Raw genomic sequence first — 26226 nt, 5'->3', positions numbered from 1 at the left:
GGGTGTTCACACGAGGGTGAATGGCGCTGTGTGTCTGTGGTGGGGAGGGTGTTCACACGAGGGTGAATGGCCTGAGTGGGGTGTTCACACGAGGGTGAATGGCTCTGTGTGTCTGTGGTGGGGAAGGTGTTCACACGAGGGTGAATGGCCTGAGTGGGGTGTTCACACGAGGGTGAATGGCTCTGTGTGTCTGTGGTGGGGAGGGTGTTCACACGAGGGTGAATGGCCTGAGTGGGGGTGTTCACACGAGGGTGAATGGCCTGAGTGGGGTGTTCACACGAGGGTGAATGGCTCTGTGTGTCTGTGGTGGGGAGGGTGTTCACACGAGAGTGAATGGCCTGGCGTTCGGTACTTAGGCCTGGGATGGCTCCTAGGAGATCCTGGGGTCAGGGGAGGGAGCGGCTGGAGAAGGGGGCCGCCGCCGCCTCCCATCGGCGTAGGGGACAATGGCCGCCCCAGGGCACGGAAGCCGGGCACAGCGGGGCCCTGTCAGCTAACGTGGGCAGGGCGTCCACGGCTCAAGCCCAGCATGCTTCACGACACCGGCACCCCTGCCCTTGGCGGCCTGGCGCGGGAGAGCCTGCTGGGAGATGTAGTCTCGGGGCTGGAGCGGCCCGGTCGCTGTTTGCGCAGGGCCGCGGTGGGACTACAATTCCCATCAGACCCTGCGGTTTGTTTTCCTTCAAACGGAAAAGCTACCCTCCCCCGTCAGAGCCGAGCGCGGGGGTTGGATTGTCCTGCCGAGGCCACCGTTGAGGAGGTCCCTCCCCCCCCACCTCGGAGCCCTTTGACCCCGTTGTTATGTCGGGCTTGAGCCGCCGCTGCTGCTGCATTCCATAGCGCCCGGGAGCTACGCCCCCCCCCCCTCGCCTCGCGCCCTCCCTGCCCGCCGGCCGCGCGCCAGCCCCGCCCCCCCGGCTAACGGTCCGCACCCGCACCGCGCGCTCCCGCCTCCGAACCCCCGCCCGCGTGCCCGTGCCCCGGCCCCCAGCACCGCTCTCCCCCCCACCCCGGAGCAGGAGGAAGATGAAGGAGATGAAGCAGCGGAGGAAGAAGGAGCGCACGTGGGCTGAGGCCGCCCGCCTGGTGAGGGGGAGATCCCCCCAGGACCGGGGGCGGGGAGGCCCCGCGGTAGCAGGGCTGGGGAAGGACCCTGCCCCCGTAACTAGAGGGGCCCCTCTGGGTAGGGAGGGACCCTGCGGGCAGGGTTGTGAGGAGAGACCCCTGGGTACAGTGGGGAGGGGACAGATCGCCTTCCTTCGGGGCGAGGGGCACATCCCCCGCAAACCCCGCAGGGAAGATGGGGTGTCTCCCAGAGAGGGGCCCGGGCACGTTGGGGGCTCCCCAGTGCAGCCAGGGGAGTGGTCACTCCAGGGGCTGGGCGCAGGGAAGGACACCTCACCCTGTGAGCAGACGGGACCTGGCTCAAAGGGGGAGCCGAGAGACATCTCATGAGATCGCTTAGCACTATCTGTCTGGGTCCCCGTCGGACCCCATTGCGTTAGGTGCTGGGCAAACAAAATAAAGAGGTGGTCCCTGCGCCAAGGATCCTACAGAGAGGCCAACATCCCCCTCTCACCTCCTGCCCCCCAATAACCAGGGAGGGTAGCAGTCAATGGACATTGCTTTTCCCATACAAGAAAAGAGAGAGAGAGCAACCTCCTCCCTATCTTCAATATGAGATGGGGAAGAGCTTCTAGAGCGCAATAATACCTCCACACACATCCACCCCAACATAATCACAGGGTGACTTCCTCGGTGGAAAGGTGGAGAGTCACAACTCCCACCATTATAACTCTTCCCGCTCCTTTTTCTGCCTCCCATCCCTCAAGAGAAAGAGAGAAATTGCTAGCTGCTTTTCTCTGTATATTACTGGGAGGAAGAAAGGGAATGATTCTAGTCCTAACACATGCACACTCTGTACTGCCAGCAGGGTCTTCATTCCAAACTACAGCAGTGCTTCCAGAAACACTACCTCTACAGTATCATCTTGAGAGACTGTCATATTACATGGGGGAAGGGGCTACTGTCAGATATTTCTCCCTTCCAGATTGCCAGGTTTGTGGGGGCTTCTCTCAGAGAGGCTGAGAAACAGATCCTTTCACATGCTCTCACACATATTACCAAGGGGAGGGAATGGGTCTTCTAGAGAGAGAGTCTCCTTTCCTCATGGAAAGAGGAGGATTTTCTCTTTGAGAAAGGTGTGAGCACACACCCTATTTATGGTGATTGAATAAGGCATTTTTCTGGAGAGGCCTTCGGCAGTTTGTAAGCATTACTTTTAAGACAGATACTGAGAAACTAAGCATCTTCTCAAATGGTATGAATAGATAGTCTGATGAGGCATTGACAAGGTCTGAGGTGATTTCTTCACTGTAGAAAATGGTACTGTTTGTTAGCCTTTAATTTTTCTGCTTGGGTCAGTTTTATTTACAGGTCAGCAAAGTCTAAGCAGTATGGTAACCATTCTCAGTTTTGTCAGGTCCTACTTTTTATTCTGCTTTCCCTTAGATTTATTTAAATCTCCCTGGAAGGGATCCCAGCCTTCTGAGAAATACCAGGTTTGAGGTCCAGAAAACATTATTGTCAGGAATTTCCTTAGTGGTAACAAGCTTCTCCCTGACACCACTAGTCTGGGGAAGCTAGGCATTGTAAGGGATATGGTGTTCAAGCAAACATGAAAACATAAATCTCCCTCCCATCTACCAAAGGCCTTTTACTTGCTTAGTGTCTTCATGGTCAACATTTTCATTTGGTCATAAGCATGTTCTTAGTACCAAATCTGGTATGTGTGTGATGAATCTTGAGGCATGTATTTTCATCATTTTTTTAAAAAAATTCCATTAATTCAAGCGGCAGATTTCTAGAATAAATACCTGCTTTGGTTATAAGAACATAACAATGGCCATGCTGGGTTAGATCAAAGGTCAGTCTAGCCCAGTATCTGGCCTTCTGACCGTGGCCAATGCCAGGTGCCCCACAGGGAATGAACAGAACAGGTGATCCATCCCGTTGCCCATTCCCAGCTTCTGGCAAACAGAGGCTAGGGACACCATTAGTTATGTCCATTAATACCATCCTGTTGGAGCCCTGCTATATTCTGTTGCCCATCACCATGTGGGACAAACCTGTCTTTTATAAAAGAACTAAGGCCAGATCTTCATCTGGAATCCAGATGTTGACTGTAAAATCTAAAATGGAAACAAACTTTAAAAAAGTCTGTACCAAATAAGAAAATATAAACCCACCAATAAACTACAATCAAACTAAATTTTTTAAAAAAGGAGGAGAAGACAGGGGAATATGGGCCAGCTGATCCAAATGAAGATTGAATTCTTCAACTAGTGTCTGAACAGTTGGTGCCTATAATACCCAGCCCCTTAACTCCGTTCTTAACACTCTCCATTTCAACTCTGTTGGAGTGGGAGAATAGTCACATTGCAAATGACACACTCAGCTTTTTGCATGCTTTATTGTGTCGATTGTTGTTGCTATCTACTTTTAATGCTGATTGGAAAAAGCTTGTTTGTTTTGTTTTTTCCTCCAGGAACCAACATTTCTTCACAATAAACTTTTTAAAAAATAAAATCTGTGAATGCAAGTGACCAGGGAAGGCAGAGTGATCCTGCCATCTCCATATGGATACTGGTGGATTAGATAGTTTTTCTTCTCAGCTCTGTTTGAGCCAAAGGCACTTGATCGTTGATTTACTGGCACAAGGGTATACTTTGGGTGTAGTATATTGGCATCTATATACATAATAAATAAATGCGTCTTGGGGTTTTTTATGTGTTTTATGTGTCAAGGTTATGTACCAGGCCTTGTCGACATTTAATGAGAGCTGGATGATTGTCTTGGGTCCATTTGATTTGGGTTAGCGTCCAGTGGATTCTAATAGTTATTCTAGCTTTTTCTGAATAGGACTTGCTTGAACGCAATAGGAGATTCCCAGGGCTGACCAACAAAGACAACATGAGAATGTTCTGACCCAATATGGCCAATGGTCCATTTAGCCCTGTATCCTGGCTTCTGATAGGGCCAATGCCATATGCTTCAGAGGGTATGAACAGAACAGGGCAGTTATCGTGTGATCTATCCCCTGTTGTCCAGTCCCAGCCTTTGGCCGTCAGAGTCTTAGGGACACTCAGAGCAGGGGGTTGCATCCATGACCATCTTGGCTAATAGGCATTGATGGATCTTTCGATCTTTCCTCCATGAATTTACCTCATTCTTTTTGGAACCCAGTTATAGTTTTGGCCTTCACAACATCCACTTGCAACAAATTCCACAGGTTGACTGTGTGTAGTGTGAAGAAGTACTTCACTATATAATCTATTCAGACTAGAACTTCTGACTTCTTGCATTGTCCTTTGCGTGAAAATTATTATTTTTGAGCTCACTTGACTTTGACTTTCGCTCTTCTCCTGCTCTTCAAGCTAAAAGTTGCAGTTGGAAAAAACTAGTGCCAGGTTCATGCTCCGAAGTGCTTCAGCCCGCAGCTCCTGTGTGGGTTCTAGTCTTGTGGGTGGAATACTTAAATGTAGGCACTTAGGCTGCTCTGCTGGCAGGTGACCCTGAGTGTGGGGCAAAGACTAAGGTTATATGTGCACTAGAAATGCTACAGCTGTACCACTGTCGTGTAGACTCTTCTGATAGCAAAGGAATGGGTTCTTCCATCGCTGTAGTAAATCCACCTCTCTGAGAGGCGGTAGCTACATTGAAGGAAAACTTCTTCTGTCGACCTAGCACTGTCTACATTGGGGTTTAGGTCAGCTTAATTACATCTCTTGGGGGTGTGAATTTTTCACCTCCACCTCCCCCTGAGAAATTTAGCTAGATCGACCTAACTTTCTAGTGTAGACCAGTGCTAAGTCTGCTTGCATAATTTTTCTTGTCACCCAACACACTGAACTCTATGGTAACTCACTGCTTATTGGCTGTCCAAAAAGTAAGTCTGCAACTCATCTACTTTGGGAACTCATCAGTAGTCATTTAATGGCATAGCACCCATGCTAGTTGATCCTTGCTGGCATCTGGTCTACCAGTGAATCTCTTTGTGGATGTTGTTTGTTACCTTCCTCTTGGCTGGGCCTCTTCCTATGTGCATTAAGTGTATGAGGTCTCTAAACCTCAGCTTCATCTTTGTTCTATTTCTGGTTTGTCATTGGCTCAACCTCATACCAGATTATCCTCTTAGGGAGACCAAGCCTTTCCTAGCTGTTCTGGGTTGTGGGGCTCCTTTCAAGCTGATCTTAAATCCATTAAAAATAGATGTTTGTTTAGTACTAGGCTTTACCACACTCCTGTCAAAGTGCTTTTAATTTGACTCTGTTACTATTTGTTACATTTTTTATTCCGTTAGATGCCTTCATGGATGGGAAGGAAAAGAACTTTTTGGAGCTTCCTGTCCTGTGGAGTGAATGCTTTGCACATACTCTTTTGTAAACAGAATTTTGAGATTTAGTGTAGTACATAGAGCCACAGGGAATATTGAACGGTGTTCTGAGGATTATATTGCTAGTCTAGTAGCAGGGTAATTGGAGGAGTAGCATAAAGGTTCACAGTTAGGGTCTTTGGGAAGGCAGGAAATGGAAATATTACAAACAACACATTCAGTTTCTGGAGGAAGTATTGTCTTATCCCAAGACATTCCTTCTGGCCAGTGCTCAAAGCTGCATTAATAGGTTCCTAATGGAGCCATGATGTCCTGCCATAATCAGCCAGAGGAGGTGTTGCTTCAGTGCATGCAGGGCCTTTCAGGGTAGGTGAAGGAATGAGAGAGAATCTTGTTGGATGCTTTCTCTTCCAACTCTGACTCTTAAAAGTAGTCCTACATCTGATACAGTTCGGGGCTAGGAACTGTTCTGAGCAGGGCTTTTTATTTCTGGTAGAAGTATTCATTCTCCATTGTGGGCTGTGTTTTATTTGGTTGTCATTGAGTTCAGTGTTTTCCAGATGCTTTATGGGCTGTGAAGGCTTTTCTTGATTTGGGAAACATGAATGTTCCATTTCATGCTTCTCACAGTTGACTATTGAGTGATGTGTTCTCCACATCAGATGCCCATTTCATTTGGGTGACGAAGGGTGATGGTGTCTGATGATGCACTGAAATATTGTACCCCAAAGAAAACTTGATCAGTGTGTGAGACTGTAGTGGAGCTGTACTGCCTCCAAATAAAAATGGTTTATTCCATTTAAGTATAGCTTATCATACTGCTTGCAGTTCTGCCGTCCGATCTCAAAAATATATTCGAATTGGAAAAGTTTCAGAAAAGGGCAGCAAAAATATTTAGAGATATGGAACAGCTTCCATACGAAGAGAGATTAAAAAGTCTGGGACTGTTCATTTTAGAGAAGAGACAACTAAGGGGGAGGGGGGGATATGACAGGCCTACAAAGTGAGTAAGGAAGTATTATTTGCCCGTTCACATAACACAAAACGTAGGTCACTCAATGAAATTAATAGGCAACAGGTTTAGAACAAACATGAGGAAGTATTTCTTCACAAAGCGCACATTCAACCTGTGGAACTCATTGCCAGGGAATTTGGGAAGGTGAAATCTAGAACTGGGTCCAAAAAAGAATTAGATAAATTCATGAGGGTTAGGTACATCAATGGCTGTTAGTCAAAAAGGCCAGGGATAAAACCCCATGCCCTGGGTGTCCCTAAACCTATAACTGCCCCAAGCTGAGACTGAACGACCAGGGTTGGATCACTCGAAAATTGCCTTGTTTTCCCGCTGAAGCTTCTGACACTGGCCACTGTCGGAAGACAGGATACTGGGCTATAGATGGACCATTTGTCTGACCCAGTATGGCCATTCTTATGTTCCTATTTCTTGGGCTTTCATTGCATTTAACCATGGGATTCACAATTCCAAACTTCCAGTCCGCTGGCAGGCTAATGCTATTGTGTATTATTTTCAGATACTTAAATGTGACATGGTGGATATGATTTGGTTTTGCTTTTCTTGAGAAATGTAGGTAGACTTCTAATTGCAGTACAGTACTGGAGTGTGTCATTCAGTTTGGGCTTTTTCTATCCTTTTGGAGGCTGGGAAGTGGGGGTGATAGAGATGGTGACCTGCACTGTTTTCTTGCAGACAGTCCTGCTACTCTACCTTTCAAAGGGAAACTTCAGTCATTGGTCCCTGACATGATGCTGCAGTGACTCAGTTCTAGATGTTGCTGACATAAAAAGGGCATTCATTTTCTTCGCTCACTACTTGTACGAGTTGAATTGAAAGACAGAATCTCATTGCCAACTTCTATAAAGTACTGTCCCTGCTAAAATCAGAATTGCATGTCACTGTGGCCATTACGTTAGGGAAATTTATTAAATGATTGCCAGCAGAATATCCCAGACAGAATATCTGTTGCCTCGTCTCTCTCGGGTACGTTAGGCCATGTATTTTTACATTGGAGTTGCTATATTGGATCAGACTAGTGGTCCATGTAGGCCAGTATTCTGTCTCTGACAGTGCCCGGTATAAGTTGCTTCAGAGGAAGGTGCAAGAAATCCTGCAGAGTAGGCAGTTATGGAGTAACCTGCCCCTAGGGAAAGTTTCCTCTTAAATCTGAATAATTAAAGGTTGGCTTCAGCTCTGAAACACTAGGGTTTACATCTCTTTTGAAGCTTTGTTATTTTTAATATTTACTATTATAATTCTGGTTATTCTGTTATCCATATAAATGCCCAGTTATTTTTTGAATCCTGCTAAGCTCTTGGCTTCAATGATATTTTGTGGCAGAGTGTTCCACAGGCGTATTCAGCATTGTGTAAAGAAATTTTATTTTGTCACTTTGAATTTGTCATCTTTCAGCTTAATTAAATGTCCCTTTGTTCTTGTATTATGAGACAGATGAAGAGAAGCTCCTCATCTACCTTCTCTAGACCATTCATTTTATACCTTTGTCATATCCCCTCTTACTTATCTTCTTTCTGAGACAGTTTCAATCGTTTAAATCTCTCCATGCAAAAAAATTTCCATGCCCCTAATCATTCTTATTACCAGTCTCTGAAACCCCTCTGTTTCTTCTGTATTCTTTTTGAGATGGGATGATCAGAACTGAATACAGTGTTCCAGCTGAGGGTGTACTATTGATTTATGTAATGACATTATTATTATTATTATTTGTAACGCCAACATTTTAGATGCTTCACAGATAAGTATGAAGAGAAAGTCTCTGCCCCAAAGAGCAAATAGTCTATATCTACTATGTTAACGTCTATTTCAATGGAAGCCTTTGACTGTTACTGCACACAACCTTGAATATATGTGTAAGGGCTTTGTCTGATGTTTACGAAAGTCAGTGGGAAAGCATCCATTAACTTCAATGGTGCAGGATCAGTGCCTAATTCCCCAGCTCTCCCCTTCTCCCCATGCTTGCACAGTTGCACACTTAATTAGAGACCTGATGAAAAAACAGGGCAAGCCATTTGTAGCCCTAGAAAAAGTGCAGGGATCATGGATATATACCGTGGTCTGCTCTTGGGTTAACCTGAATTTTGTAGCAGGTTTTCTTGTGGAGATACTAACTTTTAGCAGACATATTCTTGTATTTGAATCCCAACCTAGGAAACAATTCAGCGAATGTGAATAGAAAATGTAGAATGAAGCTTTGTATTTATATCTTTTCAGGTGCTGGAAAACTACTCTGATGCTCCTATGACCCCGAAACAGATTCTGCAGGTCATAGAGGCTGAGGGACTAAAGGAAATGAGGTTAGTATTGATCTTCTTGTCTATAATAAAGTGTGTGGAGTGTGGGGGAGGGTGGGTAAAAAGGGCAGGATTACTTAGTGGAGTTCTCCCTCCTTTCTCTAATCCACCTTTCTTTTCTCTCTCTCTCTCTCTCTCTCTCTCCCTCTCTTTCTGTAGCCCAATAATTTGGGGTAAGAATATACTAGCTGTTTTTCTTTATTGCTCCTGGAGGATTTCCAGTTTCTTGTAAACACAGAGTGAACATCTCTGCCTTTCAGTGGAGTTGTAGGACTTTTGTAAAATATTCTAAATGCCAACCACGAGTCTGTCTCAGATATAAATGCCTCTCCTTTGTGTGTTTCTTCTACAAATAAATAACTACTACTGGTCTTCCAGTGTTGGGCCTATGTTTATGTAATGAGTCAAACTCAGTCCTCTGTAGAGCTTCACCTCTAGAGCAGAGACTGCTCCTTTTTCTGGGGTCAAGTAATAAGTTTCCCTTATATATGCAGTATACTGCTCTTTCTATATATTCTACTATAGTACAGTGTTAATGCTGCTGTATTTTTTGTGGCCCTTGATATATATCTTACAACATATATCACATGAAGAAGAGCCTGCACAGCAATGTAGGAAACTACAGGGATGGATGGAACCCCAGGTGTTGTCTTAAATTAATTTCCTGGAATTTCCATCTGCTTTTGTTGAATTTAGGAGAAAGGAGATACAAAATACCTTGTAGGTCAAAGGAAGTAGATATTTGCTAGCCATCATGCTGCAAACTCCTTAACTTGGGTTACAAGATGAAAGTTCCCAAGTTTGACTGCACACAGTATATCAAGCTATCTTTGGCAGTTCAGCATTCATTAACTTACATGTGGGATCTTAACTCTGCTGTTCTAACTATGCTCTGTTTTTCTTTTGGGTTTTATGAACTGTCTTCCACCGTGTTGCCTGTATCACTGTTGAACTGCTGTATAACCATAGAAGGTAAATTAATCCCTTTGGGACTGAAGCAATTCAGAATGTTAACTTGTTTCTCATCTCACTATCCCTGAAATTAGGAAACAATCATGATGGTTTGAGTAGTGAACAGCTTCATAATTCAGAGACAGAGGTATAATGTGTAGGAGTTACCATTGTTCAGAGAGGGACTGTGCCAGCATGCTTTGTTCCCTTGATAGCAGAGCTGTTTGAACACCCACTGGATACTCAGGGTTCCTAACAACTAGGTTTACAGTGGGAATGGACTTGGGTGATGGTTTCACAGCATGGTATGTAGAGAGTGGAATAAGGATGGGCTTATAATGAAAAGCTCCATATTCCTTCTCTCTTAATCAGATATTCACTCTGCACTGACCTATTTTCTTTGATCAGTCCTTTTACCTAGAGAAGTATCTGCTCTGTTTGAGGGTCTGTGAGCACTAGGCTGTCCTCTACTAATGGCAATAACAGGGTGTCTTTTCACTAGTGCAAATTTTCTTGCTGTCTTCCAAGCTTTGGCTGGTAACTTATCAAAATAAATATCTAAAACCAGGCTTCTCTGCGTGTGTGAAGTTAAATCCTTCAGAGCTAAATCATTTTTCTAGAGATTGGTGTTTCCCTCCAAGTATATCTGCTTCCCTTCACCCAATTGTTAATTTTCTGCTTTGGGGAAAGATGGCTTTCTTACTTTATCGTATAACTGAAAGGAGCAAATATTGTTCATAAACCCAGTGTTAAAATACAAACTGTCCACCAAGCCAGTGATCTTGTCTAGCTAAATTGCATTGAACGTTTTCAATATTTATGTGGGGCGCTTGCAAAGAAAACCTAAGTCCTGAGGGAAGTAGCATGATGACTCAAGGGACACTCTGAACTAATGCCACCCTGATTCTAGGAAACACTCAGTAGTTGGAATGCTGTCTTCCTGAAGAAGTGCAAAATAGTGATCCCCAGTGGTTTATGCAAGAGCAGAGATGTTGGGTCCAGTCTCATGGCTAAATTGTAGCTCCAGTAAATGTTTGGATGTTTCTTTTGTCTACGGTTTCAATTAGGGAAGTTAATCTTTTCCTTTCCTAAAACTTGTCCTGTGGCTGGTAATTTACTTGCAGCATTCTGCTCAGTGCAGAGGGGGAAATGATGTGTAATTTACAGGAGAGGGAGTTGGGATTTTTCTGTGGTGTATAAAATGACACATGGTAACTTTGGCTACCTCCAAGGCTTGCAAAGAAATGCCAAAAAGCAAACCAGCAGCAAAACAAACATTAACTGAGAAGTTATTCTAAACCCAGTTTTCGAGAAGTTGAGACTCAGTAGTTCGAGCTTTTGAGACTGAAACATTGCACTTAAACCAGTTTTCAGTTTCACTTTTAATAATAGTGATCTCTTACATTGCTTTAATAACGTCCCTTGCAGGCACTAGAGGTAATGTTTTATATGTGCATGTGTGATTATGTGGAAAATCTGATGATGTGATATGTCACAAAGGTTTCATTAGCATGAGTGTGGGTTGGATGATTTACTTACAAATGGCAAACAACCACTGAGTTATGTGGACCATCCCAAAAGAGTGCTGTTAAACCCTTTATGCTACACTATGCTAGCATGTATTCTCTTTGTGTTACGTATATTGAAAGAAAACTATTTCAGAAATATGAGTTTGTAAACATTTTATTGATAGGGTTTTTTTTTGTAGTTCTCCACCTATAAAGTAAGGCTTCCTTAGTACCTTGAGTCCAGCTACAAAGAATTCAGAGAGAGAGAGAGAGAGAGAGAGCGCTCTCTCAAATGATAAACCTCTACAAATGACCTAGAATAGCTTGAACGTTAGTGTAAGATGCTGCTTTTCTATGATCTGAGACTTATCTCGCTATGATGGGCCATGGTGGTAAGCAGCGCAGATAGGAAAGCTATAATAGTGCTCAGACTGTTGAGATACTGTACCCTAAATCTCGTCAACATCCCTCCTACTACCTGCCCTTGATTGAAAGACAGAAATTCTGTAGGGTTTTGTGTATTATTTGAAAATTGGCATTTAGATAATCTAAACCTCATCTCCCTTTTTCTCTCTGGTTTCAGTGGCACTTCGCCCCTGGCCTGCCTCAATGCCATGCTACATTCCAATTCAAGGGGAGGTGATGGACTCTTTTACAAATTGCCTGGGCGTATCAGCCTTTTCACACTCAAGGTAAATTGTGAACTCCTGTCTTCCATGCTGGGGATGAAGTGCGAGTTCAACTTGTTACATATTGCTGTTATTGTTAATCCATCACTGGTGATCGCTGTATGAGTTTAGCATGCTACCCTTGGTAACATCATGCGAAACAGAGTCTCTGGGATCCATAATTCTATACACGGTGGTTCTTGTGCCTATAAGCTATATGTAATACATTTCTGTTTTTTAACTTTTATAATTCTTAAATTACACAAGCAAGATAAACTCTCTTCTTCCAGTACATGGAATGTCAGTATTTAGTTCATGCAATCATAAAGGATAGAGCATCATCAAAATAATGAAACCTGTATGTTTCCCTTATACAGTATACTCCCGTTCATCCAAAATCCTATTACCCGAACCTCTGCATTATCCAAATCTCTTTCTTGTCCCCCATGTATCTCATGCTGGGAGACAAGAAAGGGAGGTTTGTATAATAGAGTAGAGACTCCTGGTCAGGAGTGCCAGGAGAAGGAGGACAAGCCCCTGGCTGTGGGGAAGGCCACTGTGCTGTTTAATGGATCCTGCAGCAGTGCAGGGAGGCCTCTGCAGCCCCGCTGTCATGAAAGTGAGTGAACCTGGCCGTGACAGCCTCCCTGCACTGCCGCAGGTGCAAGGAAGGCTGAGGGCATCCTGGCAGAGCCGAGCAGAGTCCTGGCTGGGGGTCTGTGCTTTGTCCTGCACCTTGCACCTGCAGGAATCAGGTTTCACTGGCCCTGTGACAGTGCAGGAACCCTCTGCAACCCCACTGTGAAGAGAGTAAGTGGGAAGAGCAGATTTCCCTTCCCTCCTCCCCCGGCCAGACTGTGAGGAAGATGAGAAGATTGAGTCCCTGACTGCAAGGGAGGCCACCCTGCTGCTGAATGGCTCCTGCTCCCTCCATTATCTGAACAAAATCCATGTACCCATTGCTTTTTGGATAATCTGGTATACAATAAGCTCCGATCTCAAAGGGCTGCAGTCAGTTTACAGAGAACATTTGTCTGAAAGTTTTGTATGGACAATAGTTACAAGTAACACCTAATATTACTATAATTAGAAAGTTAACCAAAAATCATTTTTCAGTTTGCTGTCAAACACACAGTAAACAATCTGCATAGTTCATTCTCTCCTCCTTATAGTCTGTTAGTTTGTGCTGAAAAGACCCTTAAAAACATCAACCAAAAAAAGGAAAAAATATATAACTTTTTTGTTTAAGGAATTTTTTTTAAAAGTCAAGACATGCTGTTTAAATAGGCTTTACCTAACATAGGTTTTTTAGTACAAGTTGACAGTCCCTTTAATTTGAAATATAGAAAAATATGCTTCTGCTCCTATATTTTTTTTTAGTGTCTCAGAGATGTTCCTCCTCTCCCACCCTACCTCCTCAAATGCACCTTTGAACCTCTCTTCCCCCAAAAGATGTCTTGTGTTAATGTGTCATTCTGTGTTTGAAAATAGACTGAATTCCAAAATATTTTTATTTGCCATTTATATAATCAATTAAAATGAAATCACAAGTGTGGCATCTCTGCAGCCGGTTGCTGTTTGACACTGTTGTCTCTTTATCTCTAGGAATAAAAAGTGTCTAAATATTGTCGCACAGCTTCTCAGCCCAAGAAAGAATAATTATTCTGAATATTAATAAAAAAAACCCCACCTCAGTAGTTATGCATGCACAAATATGAGAAAACTGTTTTATTTTTCTCAAGTGTGTTTGAGTTACACATCTGAGAAGGGTCCACAGAGCATGCCAGTAATTCAGTTCTACTATTTGAAAAGATGGTGTGCGAGTTAACTTAATTAAAATGAACTGTGCTGACTTCTGTTCTATTAGGAGCTTGAATCTATTGAAGTCCCAGGGGATTAAAATATGGAGGTGAAAAAATCAAGTAAAAGCTGCAAAGTCTGCACTGCTGCTGTCTGTGTTGGCAAAATGGAATGAGACCAGACTAAAACCAATGGATCCTGCCAGGAAGTGGTGGGACAACGGGCCCACAGTTAGGCAAAGGCAAGGGCAGTAATGACTGCAGGAAATAAAACTGCCTGCTAGCACAGAAACGGAAGAGCAGTTATTCCTCCCACTGCTCATATTTGTGTGCTCACACTTGTGAATTTAATTGTGGAAGAACACTGGATTTTAGACCTTAATGTACATATGAAATGTTATATCAATGCATGAGTTTTTCTCTCTTGCTGGTCAAGGATTATCTCGTATAGCCCTCAAGTTCTAGCTCCATAATTCTTGCGCACGCACATTGTGCAACGTATCACAGTTGGACTGTTAAAAGATATGGGGGCACTTATATGATTATGAATTCAAGTTAATTCTTGCTTGAAATTTTTGATGGTTTATAATTAGGGCTGTCAAGCGATTAAAAAAATTAGTCGTGATTAATCGGAACATAAGAATGGCCATACTGGGTCAGACCAAAGGTCCATTCAGTCCAGTATCTTGTCTACCGACAGTGACCAATGCCAGGTGCCCCAGAGGGAGTGAACCTAACAGGTAATGATCAAGTGATCTCTCTCCTGCCATCCATCTCCACCCGCTGACAAACAGAGGCTAGGGACACCATTCCTTACCCATCCTGGCTAATAGCCATTAATGGACTTAAATTCATGGAGGTTATCTAGTTCTCTTTTAAACCCTACTATAGTCCTAGCCTTCACAACCTCCTCAGGCAAGGAGTTCCACAGGTTGACTGTGCGCTGTGTGAAGAAGAACTTCCTTTTATTTATTTTAAACCTGCTGCCCATTAATTTCATTTGATGGCCCCTAGTTCTTATATTATGGGAACAAGTAAATAACTTTTCCTTATTCACTTTCTCCACACCACTCATGATTTTATATACCTCTATCATACCCCCCCTCATCTCCTCTTTTCCAAGCTGAAAAGTCCTAGCCTCTTTAATCTCTCCTCATATGGGACCTGTTCCAACCCCCTAATCATTTTAATTGCCCTTCTCTGAACCTTTTCTAATGCCAGTATATCTTTTTTGAGATGAAGAGACCACATCTGTACGCAGTATTCAAAATGTGGGTGTACCGTGGATTTATATAAGGGTAATAAGATTTTCTCTGGGATAGCTCAGTGGTTTGAGCATTGGCCTGCTAAACTCAGGGTTGTGAGTTCAATCCTTGAGGGGGCCATTTAGGGATTTGGGGCAAAAATATGCCTGGGGATTGGTCCTGCTTTGAGCAGGGGGTTGGACTAGATGACCTCCTGAGGTCCCTTCCAACTCTGACATTCTGTGATTCTCTATCCCTTTTTTAATGATTCTTAACATCCTGTTTGCTTTTTTAACTGCCGCCGCAGACTGCGTGGACATCTTCAGAGAACTATCCACGATGACTCCAAGATCTCTTTCCTGATCAGTTGTAGCTAAATTAGCCCCCATCATATTGTATGTATAGTTGGGGTTATTTTTTCCAATGTGCATTACATTTATCCATTAAATTTCATTTGCCATTTTGTTTCCCAATCACTTAGTTTTGTGAGATCTTTTTGAAGTTCTTCACAGTCTGCTTTGGTCTTAACTATCTTGAGCAGTTTAGTATCGTCTGCAAACTTTGCCACCTCACTGTTTACCCCTTTTCCAGATCATTTATGAATAAGTTGAATAGGATTGGTCCTAGGACTGACCCTTGGGGAACACCACTAGTTACCCCTTTCCATTCTGAAAATTTACCATTTATTCCTACCCTTTGTTCCCTGTCTTTTAACCAGTTCTCAATCCATGAAAGGATCTTCCCTCATATCCCATGACAACTTAATTTACATAAGAGCCTTTGGTGAGGGACCTTGTCAAAGGCTTTCTGGAAATCTAAGTACACTATGTCCACTGGATCCCCCTTGTCCACATGTTTGCTGACCCCTTCAAAGAACTCTAATAGATTAGTAAGGCATGATTTCCCTTTACAGAAACCATGTTGACTTTTGACCAACAATTTATGTTCTTCTACGTGTCTGATAATTTTATTCTTTACTATTGTTTCAACTAATTTGCCCGGTACTGACGTTAGACTTACTGGTCTGTAATTTCTGGGATCACCTCTAGAGCCCTTTTTAAATATTGGCGTTACATTAGCTATCTTCCAGTCATTGGGTACAGAAGCCAATTTAAAGGACAGGTTACAAACCATAGTTAATAGTTCCGCAATTTCACATTTGAGTTCTTTCAGAACTCTTGGGTGAATGTCATCTGGTTCCGGTGACTTGTTACTGTTAAGTTTATCAATTAATTCCAAAACCACCTCTAGTGACACTTCAATCTGTGACAATTCCTCAGCTTTGTCACCTACAAAGGACGGCTCAGGTTTGGGAATCTCCCTAACATCCTCAGCCATGAAGACTGAAGCAAAGAATTCATTTAGTTTCTCTGCAAGATTTTATTGTCTTTAAGTGCTCTTTTTGTATCTCGATCGTCCAAGGGCCTTACTTAAAAAACATTTTGTTATTACCTTTTGAGTTTTTGGCTAGCTGTTCTTCAAACTCCTTTTTGGCTTTTGGTTGAACAAGAAATAGGACTGAGTGGACTTGTAGCCATGATTATGTATGTTCCTGTCAGTCTAGCTCATAAAGCTCCAAAGGGAAGGACTCTAATCACGTATGTTCTGCTTGGCCCTTCTAGAAGGATGCCTTGCAGTGGTCTCGGAACCTATCTGTGGCAGAGGGAGAGGAGCTGGAGGATGCAATAGATGCAGAAAGCTGTGGGTCCAATGAAGCCAGTACTGTGAGTGGTGATAATGATGGTAAGAGTCAAATAATATTAATATTAGACCAGGCTTCTCAAACTTCATTGCACCGCGACCCCCTTCTGACAACAGAAATTACAACATGACTTCAGGAGGGGGGAGCAAAGCCTGAGCCCTGCTGGGGGCAAAGCCAAAGCCTGAGCCCCACCGGCCCAGGCAGGGAGCCAAAGCCCAAGGGCTTCAGCCCCAGGTCCCAGCAAGTCTAATGCCAGCCCTGGCGACCCCATTAAAACAGTATCGGGGGGTAGCCGTGTTAGTCTGTATCTACAAAAACAGCAAGGAGTCTGGTGGCACTGTTAGTCTTTAAGGTGCCACCAGACTCCTTGTTGCCATTAAAACAGGCTTGCAACCCACTTTGGGGTCCCAACCCACAGTTTGAGAACCGCTGTATTAAACTATAAGCCTCTTCTTCGGGGTCTGATCATGTGCTCTTTCCTTCCAGTGTCTCTTGATGAAACCTCTTCGAACGCCTCCTGTTCCACTGAATCTCAGAGTAAGAGTCTCTCCACTTCCAGAGAGAGCTGCAGAGCAGCCTCACAGGTAGGGGTGAGTGTGGGGTTAATGGCAAGGGGCAAAGCCAGGAGTGTTTATTCTTGAGGAGAAATCTCAGTGCCACATGAAGGCTGGGTGGGAGGGAGAGGGATTAGAGACACATCAAGGTCGGCTTCCCAAGCAGGGGCAGAATTACAGAGCCACCTCATGGAGTTGGAATGAGTCAGAGCAAAATCTGCAGCAAAAGCAGATCTGTGGTATAAGGGCTTGATTCCATGGCGGGTGGGTGGGCGGGCGGGCGGGCATGTGGAGGTGGTGCAGGGTTCTCTGCTGTTAAAGATACGTTTAATACGTGAGTACACTTGAATACTTGGCTGGTAGTTCATTTGTGGCCAGGTGGAGCTGTGTGTCTGAATTCAGCTAGGAAGAGGTGCAGTTTAGAGGGTGACCTACATGTGCTTTAGCACCCTAAATAGTTTTTATCTTGTTTTTCTCTGGAACACAGACAAGCAAACAAAAGAAAAAGACTGGTGTGATGTTGCCCCGAGTTGTCCTGACTCCACTGAAAGTAAATGGGGCACATATGGAGTCAGCCTCAGGTGAGCATTTGTTGCACCTTGACTGTTTTCAGACATTTGCATGGCATGGCCCTTCAGCACTGGTTCTATACAGCTATCCACATAAGCTCTTCCTAGGCCAGGACAGGAGAAAGATTTATTTAGTGCTCACTAAACATACAAGTGATTCTAATTAATTTGTGCAATGCTACCTTATTGGATAAAAATTGTATTTAATATAGTAACTTCAGTCACCCAATCAGAACTGTCAGTGATGGAGCAATGACCTAATTTTGTTTATCTAAAAATGGTTCTGTTGTAAGCAGATCGTTGTCATGTGCTAAAACCTCTCCCCCAATGGACCTTCTGCTACTCATCCATGAACCTGTGACAAATGGCTTTGCCTTTAGGTTTCACAGGAAGGCATGCTGATGGAGAGAGCAGCAGCACTTCCAGCAGCAGCAGCTCCTCTTTGGCCCTGTTGAATGCCACCATGCGCAGTAGGACAGAAATCACCAGGGATCCTCCACAGCTGCTGAGAGGTATCCGGAAGCCAGCAGCTGGTACGTGCTTCTGAATAAAGTTGTAAGAACTGGCCATAAAAACTGAAGCAAATATCAGGTGTGTCCAAGTCTGTCCCCTTCTTATGGAAGAATTCCAAGACTTTTATCCTTCTCAGTGTCTCTTCCAATGTTAAAGCTCCTCGGTATCTCCTAGATGCTATTTGCCTAATCTGAAATGTAGCATCCGGGGCCTTGGTGGTGTATGTGAGAGCATGCATACGTAATGTGGGGTGTTAGAGATGTACTTTCCAAGTCTTTGGGAACACATGTTTTTTTATAAAAACCATTGTGATTGAAGCATAGTTTTCATCATCAGTCATTTTGTGTATGTTCCACTATGCTGCACGTTTTTATCCATGTAATAATTCATAAGACACATTGCATTCAGTGACGTGATGCATCCAGAAATAGTGCAAATCCCTCACCTCTATAAATGGTCTAGCCAGGTGCACTGGAGAGTGATCCTTTTGGAAACTCATTAGTCCCATCTTTTGACTCTATTACAAAGATACAGGAGTAGAGAAGCATTGCCTCTTTAATGCCATTGGCCCCATGAGCACAGAAGATGCAGGGTGGAGTCACTAGCTCTTATATATTAGTTAAAAAGTGGTCTGACTGCAGGAACCTTGGAAAGGATGGTTCTGAAACATACAAGAGGATTGTGTTTGTATGCTGTGATTCAGGTATTCAGGGAACTGGTCTCTGAGGCCAGCTCATTTATGACTAACCTAATTGCCTTCTATGATGAAATAACTCCCTCTGTGGATGAGGGGAAAGCAGTGGATGTGTTATTCCTTGACTTTAGCAAAGCTTTTGATACGGTCTACCACAATATTCTTGCCAACTTAAAGAAGTATGGGCTGGATGAATGGACTGTAAGGTGGATAGAAAGCTGGTTAGATCGTCGGGCTCAACGGGTAGTGATCAATGGCTCCATGTCTAGTTGGCAGCCGGTTTCAAGCGGAGTGCCCCAAAGGTCGTTCCTGGGGCCGGTTTTGTTTAATATCTTTATTAATGATCTGGAGGATGGTGTGGACTGCACTCTCAGCAAGTTTGCAGATGACACTAAACTGGGAGGCGTGGTAGATACACTGGAGGGTAGGGATCAGATATAGAGGGACCTAGACAAATTAGAGGATTGGGCCAAAAAAAACCTGATGAGGTTCAACAAGGACAAGTGCAGAGTCCTGCACTTAGGATGGAAGACTCCTATGCACTGCTACAGACTAGGGGCCGAATGGCTAGGTAGCAGTTCTGCAGAAAAGGACCTAGGGGTCACAGTGGACAAGGAGCTGGATATGAGGCAACAGTGTGCTCTTGTTGCCAAGAAGGCTAACGGCATTTTGGGCTGTATAAGTAGGGGTATTGCCAGCAGATCGAGGAACGTGATCGTTCCCCTTTATTCGACATTGGTGAGGCCTCATCTGGAGTACTGTGTCCAGTTTGGGCCCCACATTACAAGAAGGATGTGGAAAAATTGGAAAGAGTCCAGCGGAGGGCAACAAAAATGATTAGGGGTCTGGAGCACATGACTTATGAGGAGAGGCTGAGGGAACTGGGGTTGTTTAGTCTCCAGAAGAGAAGAATGAGGGGGGATTTGATAGCTGCTTTCAACTACCTGAAGGGGGGTTCCAAAGAGGATGGAGCTCGGCTGTTCTCAGTGATGACAGATGACAGAACAAGGAGCAATGGTCTCAAGTTGCAGTGGGAGAGGTCTAGGTTGGATATTAGGAAACACTATTGCACTAGGAGGGTGGTGAAGCACTGGAATGTGTTACCTAAGGAGGTGGTGGAATCTCCTTCCTTGGAGGTTTTTAAGGACCGGCTTGACAAAGCCCGGGCTGGGATGATTTAGTTGGGAATTGGTCCTGCTTTGAGCAGGGGGTTGGACTAGATGACCTCCTGAGGTCCCTTCCAGCCCTGATATTCTATGATTCTATGTTGTTTGAAATCAAGTTATCTAAGAAGGGCACTCTTATGTCAAAACACTAGCCATCTCCTTTCTCTCTTAAATATGCTACCTAGTTATGTAGTAAAATATGAATTATTTGTTTAAAGGTGTTTGAGAGATCCTTCCTTTGTACTGGAGTGCCACAGCCTGTTTTCTTGTAATTTGCTCATTTGCAGCAGCACATTCGTTTATGAAATGTTGTCATAAATAGTTTTGATTTTATTTTTTATTTGGTTTTCTGAAAACTACAGGGCAAATGAAGCGAAACAGAGGTGAGGATATAGATTTTGAGACACCTGGTTCCATTCTCGTCAACACAAATCTCCGAGCACTGATAAACTCCAGAACCTTCAATGTACTCCCCCCACACTTCCAACAGCAGCTCCTCTTCCTCCTGCCAGAAGTTGACAGACAGGTACAGGCACACAACAATCACTGTGCATCTCGTTGCTTGTTATGTTGTATCATCCCTGTTCCCAAAGAGCTGCTCTATGTGCTTTTCATCTATTCTACTTTTGTCCTCCATAGACGGGGGCAGATGGGCTGATGCGTCTCAGTGGCAGTGCTCTCAATAACGAGTTCTTCACCCATGCTGCTCAGAGCTGGAGAGAGCGACTGGCTGATGGTGGGTAGATTTGCTGTTTTGAATGATTGGGAGAAGCCTGCTGTGTACCTTATTTGGTAGAAGAAAAACAAACTGTGGAGTTTGATTCTGTACCAGCTTTGGAGTCTGTTTGGCTACATTGCCGCTCCCCCCCCCCCCCTTTTTTTTTTTTTAAACATTTACCTTACACTTCTCTTAGGTGCCCAGAGGCCTTAAAAACAAAGTGCCAGCTAGATTTGTGTGGTCTCTCTCATACTGCCTCTGTTGGGTGGAATATGACTCTCAGACCTGTTCAAGTGTCTGTGATCATGTTGCCCTTTAGTGGCTGCAGTGTGCAGAAGCTATAATCCCTAAGGTAGGGGAAGGAAGAGGGAGGATAGATGATAAGGCAGGGCATCTACCTCTAATGTAACTTTTCTCAGGTCCTAGCTACCATTAACTTGTTTTTTAAATGTTGTTTTGGGTTTTTTTGGTTATGGCACTTTAAAAATGTCTTTTTTATTATTATTAAATTAACTACTCAACCTTACTGTACTAAGTTGGGCTTCAGTTATTCTAAATTGAAAGAAAAATAAACAATAAAGAAACTTAACTGGGTTCTTTTTTCTCACATTTTCTCTTTGGTAGTTAATGTATAAACTGAACACTGACCTTCTTAATGTGTGACACATACGTAGTGCTTATTAATCCAGGGGTTCTCAGGCTTTTCCAGATAATGGGCTCATGTTACAACAGAAAAAATATAAGGGACCCTTTTTCCTATCTAGTCATAAAGAAAAGGTGGGTGATCAGGATCTCCCTGGGCTGTTTGTGACTCAGTTGAGAATCCATGCTCTAATCTGTGCATCTTTACTATGTTCATCTCTGTGGTATATGAGAATTTAATCTTTTCTCCCTTCCTCGCTCCCCCCAATCGTTCCATCACAAACAGCTACAGTAAATGCCCTGTAGGAAGGGAGAATCCATATCCATTGGTGGTAATATCCCAGTCCAACTCCTTATGTACTCTATGGCAAACTGGACACCAATTTTGTAGTAAGCTCCCTGGTTTCTGTGATATGGCTGTAAATTGTGTGGCAGCTTCTGGTAAATTTAAAAAATGGAAACTTACTGAGTTAAGTATAAACATGAATAATACATGCAATACAGTATCCCTGCTGCTGTTTTTTATATTTAATGTAATTAACATTACTGGTATAATTTCAATGTCAGAATTCATCTCTAATGTGACGAGTGCGAGAATTTCATACCACTCAAAGCTATTGTTTCAGGCTCTCTGAATTCTCAGGGAGAGAGACATCCCTGCATTGGTTACACTCGTTTTACATTTTGAAGGTTTTCTGTACAACTCTGAGGGCTAGAAACTTTTTTTTAAAGGAATGAAAGATTTAGAATTTCTTGCACAAGTACAAGGGAGGATTCTATGGCTGAGTCTACACTGCACTTCAAGGGACTACAGCGTTGTGAATAACAGTGAGCACCAAAGCACTGCGCTGTAATTCCCCTGTGTGGACAGTAAGGGCATGAACTAAATGGTTCCTAGTTCACATTAATGTTGTCCTCTCAAACAGAACTGCATTCATGCAACTAGGAAACTTTTAGTTCATGCCCTCACTGTCCACAGAGGGGAGTTACAGCATAGCACATTGATGCACACTGCTATTCACACCCCTGTTGTCTGAATGGGGTAGTGTACGTGCCCTGTGAGAACTTCTATGGCACCTGAATCATCAAGTTTTCTTTTGGTTTTTAATGTTACTTAATATGGTCAGATGAGGGTCATTTCTTGCAATATAGTTAATCTCTAGGGGTGAAATCCTGGCTCCACAGGAGTCAGTGGGAATTTTGCCATTGACTTGAGGCCAGAGATTCGCCATAGGGGTGGGGACACTTGCTGTCAGTTGCATAAGTGTTTGGTCACAGCTAAGTATCACTCTGGAGAGGACGGAGGGGCCTGATTTTTTCCCCTTAAATAGGTGATTTGGTGCTTTGACCACTAGCTGTATTTAACATGTCAGAATATCCCATCAGGATATCTAGAATTTCAAAGGGTAGCAAAAAGAACAGGAGTACTTGTGGCACCTTAGAGACTAACAAATTTGTTAGTCTCTAAGATGGCACAAGTACTCCTGTTCTTTTTGCGGATACAGACTAACACGGCTGCTGCTCTGAAAAGGGTAGCAAATGTACTCTCTAGCAAGCACAGAATGTGTACTATGCATGCTCTGAGTGCTGTGGAACTGACGAGTTGGCTTTGGATAGTAATGAAACTTGCATTTGCTTGTTTCTCTGCAGGTGAATTCACTCATGAGATGCAGGTTAGAATACGACAGGAAATGGAGAAAGAGAAGAGGGTGGAGCAGTGGAAAGAGAAGTTCTTTGAAGACTACTATGGACAAAAGTAAGGAATGCTACCTCATTGGTCTTGTTTTATTCAAGTCAGGTGGATAGGGAACTTCCCTTTGGTAGCTACCTGCTCTCTGAGAAGAAGCAACTCCAGAATTAGCAACTCTTTGTGGAGTGCTAGTTATGGAGTGAATCATTCAGATTATCACTGCAAGGAAATACCTAAAATTGAATTCTTTTTGTTTCCAACACTAGTAATATTAGAGTCATAGGACTGGAAGGGACCTCGAGTGGTCATCTAGTCCAGTCCCCTGTACTCATGGCAGGACTAAGTATTATCTAGACCAGAGATTGGCAACCTTTGGCATGTGGCCCGACAGGGTAAGCACCCTGGTGGGCTGGGCCGGTTTGTTTACCTGCCGCGTCAGCAGGTTCGGCTGATTGCGGCTCCCACTGGCCGTGGTTTGCCGCTCCAGGCCAATGGGGGGGGGGGAGGGGGGCGGGAAGTGGCGCGGGACCAGGGATGTGCTGGGTGCCACTTCACGCCGCCCCCGTTGGCCTGGAGCGGCGAACTGCGGCCAGTGGGAGCTGCAATCGCCCGAACCTACTGACGCGGCAGGTAAACAAACCGGCCCAGCCCGCCAGGGTGCTTACTTTGGCGGGCCGCCGGCCAAAGTTTGCCGATCCCTGATCTAGACCATCCCTTACAGGTGCTTGTCTAACCTGCTTTTAAAAATCTCCAATGATGGAGATTCCACAACCTCCCTAGGCAATTTATTCCAGTTCTTAACTTCCTAACTGTCAGAGTGTTTTTTCCTAATGTCCAGACTAAACAAACCCAATTTTTTTTTTCAATCTTCCCTCACAAGTCATGTTTTCTAGACCTTTAATCATTTTTTTTGCTCTTCTCTGGACTTTCTCCAATTTGTCCACATCTTTCCTGAAATGTGGCATCCAGAACTAGAGACAATACTCCAGTTGAGGCCTAATCATCACAGAGTAGAGTGGAAGAATTGCTTCTCGAGTCTTGCTTACAACACTCCTGCTAATACATCCCAGATGACTTTCGCTTTTTTTTTTTTTTTTTGCAACAATGTTAAACAGACGACTCATATTTAGCTTGTGGTCCACTATGACCCCCAGATCCCTTTCTGCAGTACTCCTTCCTAGGCAGTCATTTCCCATTTGTATGTGTGCAACTGATTGTTCCTTCCTAAGTGGAATACTTTGCATTTGTCCTTATTGAAATTCATCCTGTTTACTTCAGACCATTTCTCCAGTTTGTCTAGATCATTTTGAATTATAATCCTATTCTCCAAAGCACTTGCAACCCCTCCCAGTTTGATATTGTCTGCAAACTTTATAAGTGTACTCTCTATGCCAGATTAGTTTTAGATTGTATTCTACTGTAATCTATTACAGATTAGTTTTAGATTGTAAATCCTGACATCATTTAATCGTTTTCCTTATTCCCCGTGACAGTTACCAGAAGTAGTGAATACATAAGGTATTTCTTTGTAGATTGATTGAGTGAGATGAGTATCTATTTTGTAATCTGTAACGGACCATATACTGCTCTGGTAGTACGTACTGTAAATAAATAACAATTCACATCCTTCCCAGGAAATGAAATCAGACCCAACAAGCTTGCTCTGGCCTTTAAATAATTCTGTGGTTGCTTTGCAGGTTGGGTTTGACTAGAGAAGAATCACAACAACAGAATTCAGTGCAAGAAGATGCTGAGAACAGGACTGGGTTGTCTGTCCAGGGAGAAGCAGCAAAGCCACTGCACGGTCCTTCCACACGTCAGCGAGATGGACACTTCAAGAAACGCTCTCGGCCAGATCTGCGATGCAGAGCAAGGAGGAGCCTGTATAAAATACGTGAGCCCGACCAGACTGAGACCCCCAAAGAGACTCTGTCTGTGGGACCAGATTCCTCCTTCCATAAAGAGACTAAAGCTGAGGTGGATTTGGGAGGAGAAGATCTGACAGGCTCTTCGTCTGCATCGTTGAAGCCAGAGGGTTCAGAATTGCTGTTTTCTCCAGAGGCTTCCAGACTGACCAGTAAAATGGAAGATGTGTCATTTGCAGCTGCATCTGTAAACAGAATTCCCAGTTTGCCCCAAGAAAACTTAGATCGGGAGTCAAAGGACCAGAAAAGGAAATGCTTTGAGGAGGCTGCCTCCACCTCCTTCCCCGAAAAGAAGCCCCGGCTTGAAGATCGTCAGTCCTTTCGTAACACAATTGAAAGTGTTCACCCAGAAAAGCCACAGCCTACTAAAGAGGAACCAAAAGTCCCACCCATCCGGGTAGGAGAGACACTTATACCCGATTATTACATTAGGGACTTTGTGCCCAGTAGCGCCAAAGTAATATGAAAATGTCATGTCATCTTTTTCAAAGAGGGGAATGGCAGAGTCTCTCACCGATAGTGCTGGCTAAGATCTCATTACTGCAGTGTGTTGTCTTGTTTAGACAGCCAGAGAGTAGAATGGAAAATTATTCCAAGGTCTCCTGGACAAGAATGCAGAGTAGCCTCTTTTATTATAACTATTTGTAGTTTTGTGGCTATTCCTGAAATGGGCTGATTTAATGCAGTCAAGATTTTCAAACCTTCTCATTGTAACCTTGTAGACTCCCCACCTTCCTCCATGTGGGATGGAATCCTCCTGTCTACACTTCTACTCCCCTGTAGGTAGAATTGCAGCTCTGCCATCCTACTAATTTCAGCGAGAATGGATTACGCTTGACAAAAATCAAAACTCTCTCTTCTCCAGAGTCCAGATTCAGCTAGTGTTTAAGCCATCAGTTTAATACTTGTCTGGTGGCTAATGACATAGATGATCTCATTATAAAGTAGATTTTAAAAGATACCATGATATGGAGCCTGAGTAGAAACCTCTTGAGGACCTCATCAAGAGGCTAAGGGCAGCAGCACTACCACTGTGCCAAAAATCACTTCCTTTAGGAATCTTAACTAAATGTATTGAATTTCAATGAACTGATTTAAACTATTTTGCTTTCTGAGAATATCAAGTATTAGATTAACATCTTCTGTTCTGATTCTTTTTCA

At 43.7% G+C, this 26226-nt stretch overlaps 1 protein-coding gene across 3 annotated transcripts in view; it reads left to right on the top strand.

The window, feature by feature from the left end:
* Positions 1-979: 979 nt before the first annotated feature.
* ASXL1 (ASXL transcriptional regulator 1) overlaps positions 980-26226 on the top strand; it is a 30195-nt gene continuing 4948 nt past the window's right edge. The window contains exons 1-11 of one of the 3 annotated variants that reach the window (XM_054046076.1): positions 980-1086; positions 8643-8725; positions 11765-11873; positions 16515-16635; positions 17081-17178; positions 17636-17729; positions 18098-18250; positions 20453-20616; positions 20730-20826; positions 23101-23206; positions 24838-25462. In XM_054046076.1, the coding sequence (XP_053902051.1) occupies positions 1027-1086; positions 8643-8725; positions 11765-11873; positions 16515-16635; positions 17081-17178; positions 17636-17729; positions 18098-18250; positions 20453-20616; positions 20730-20826; positions 23101-23206; positions 24838-25462 (1710 nt within the window). In that variant the 5' untranslated portion in view covers positions 980-1026. Of the gene's footprint in view, positions 1087-8642; positions 8726-9607; positions 9695-11764; positions 11874-16514; positions 16636-17080; positions 17185-17635; positions 17730-18097; positions 18251-20452; positions 20617-20729; positions 20827-23100; positions 23207-24837; positions 25463-26226 lie in introns of those variants that run through there. The other 2 variants (XM_054046074.1, XM_054046077.1) reach the window with 2 other exon arrangements.

This window comes from Malaclemys terrapin, chromosome 12, assembly GCF_027887155.1.
Source record: "Malaclemys terrapin pileata isolate rMalTer1 chromosome 12, rMalTer1.hap1, whole genome shotgun sequence".
NCBI lineage: Eukaryota > Metazoa > Chordata > Testudines > Emydidae > Malaclemys > Malaclemys terrapin.
This window is presented reverse-complemented; position numbering and strand designations above follow the sequence as displayed.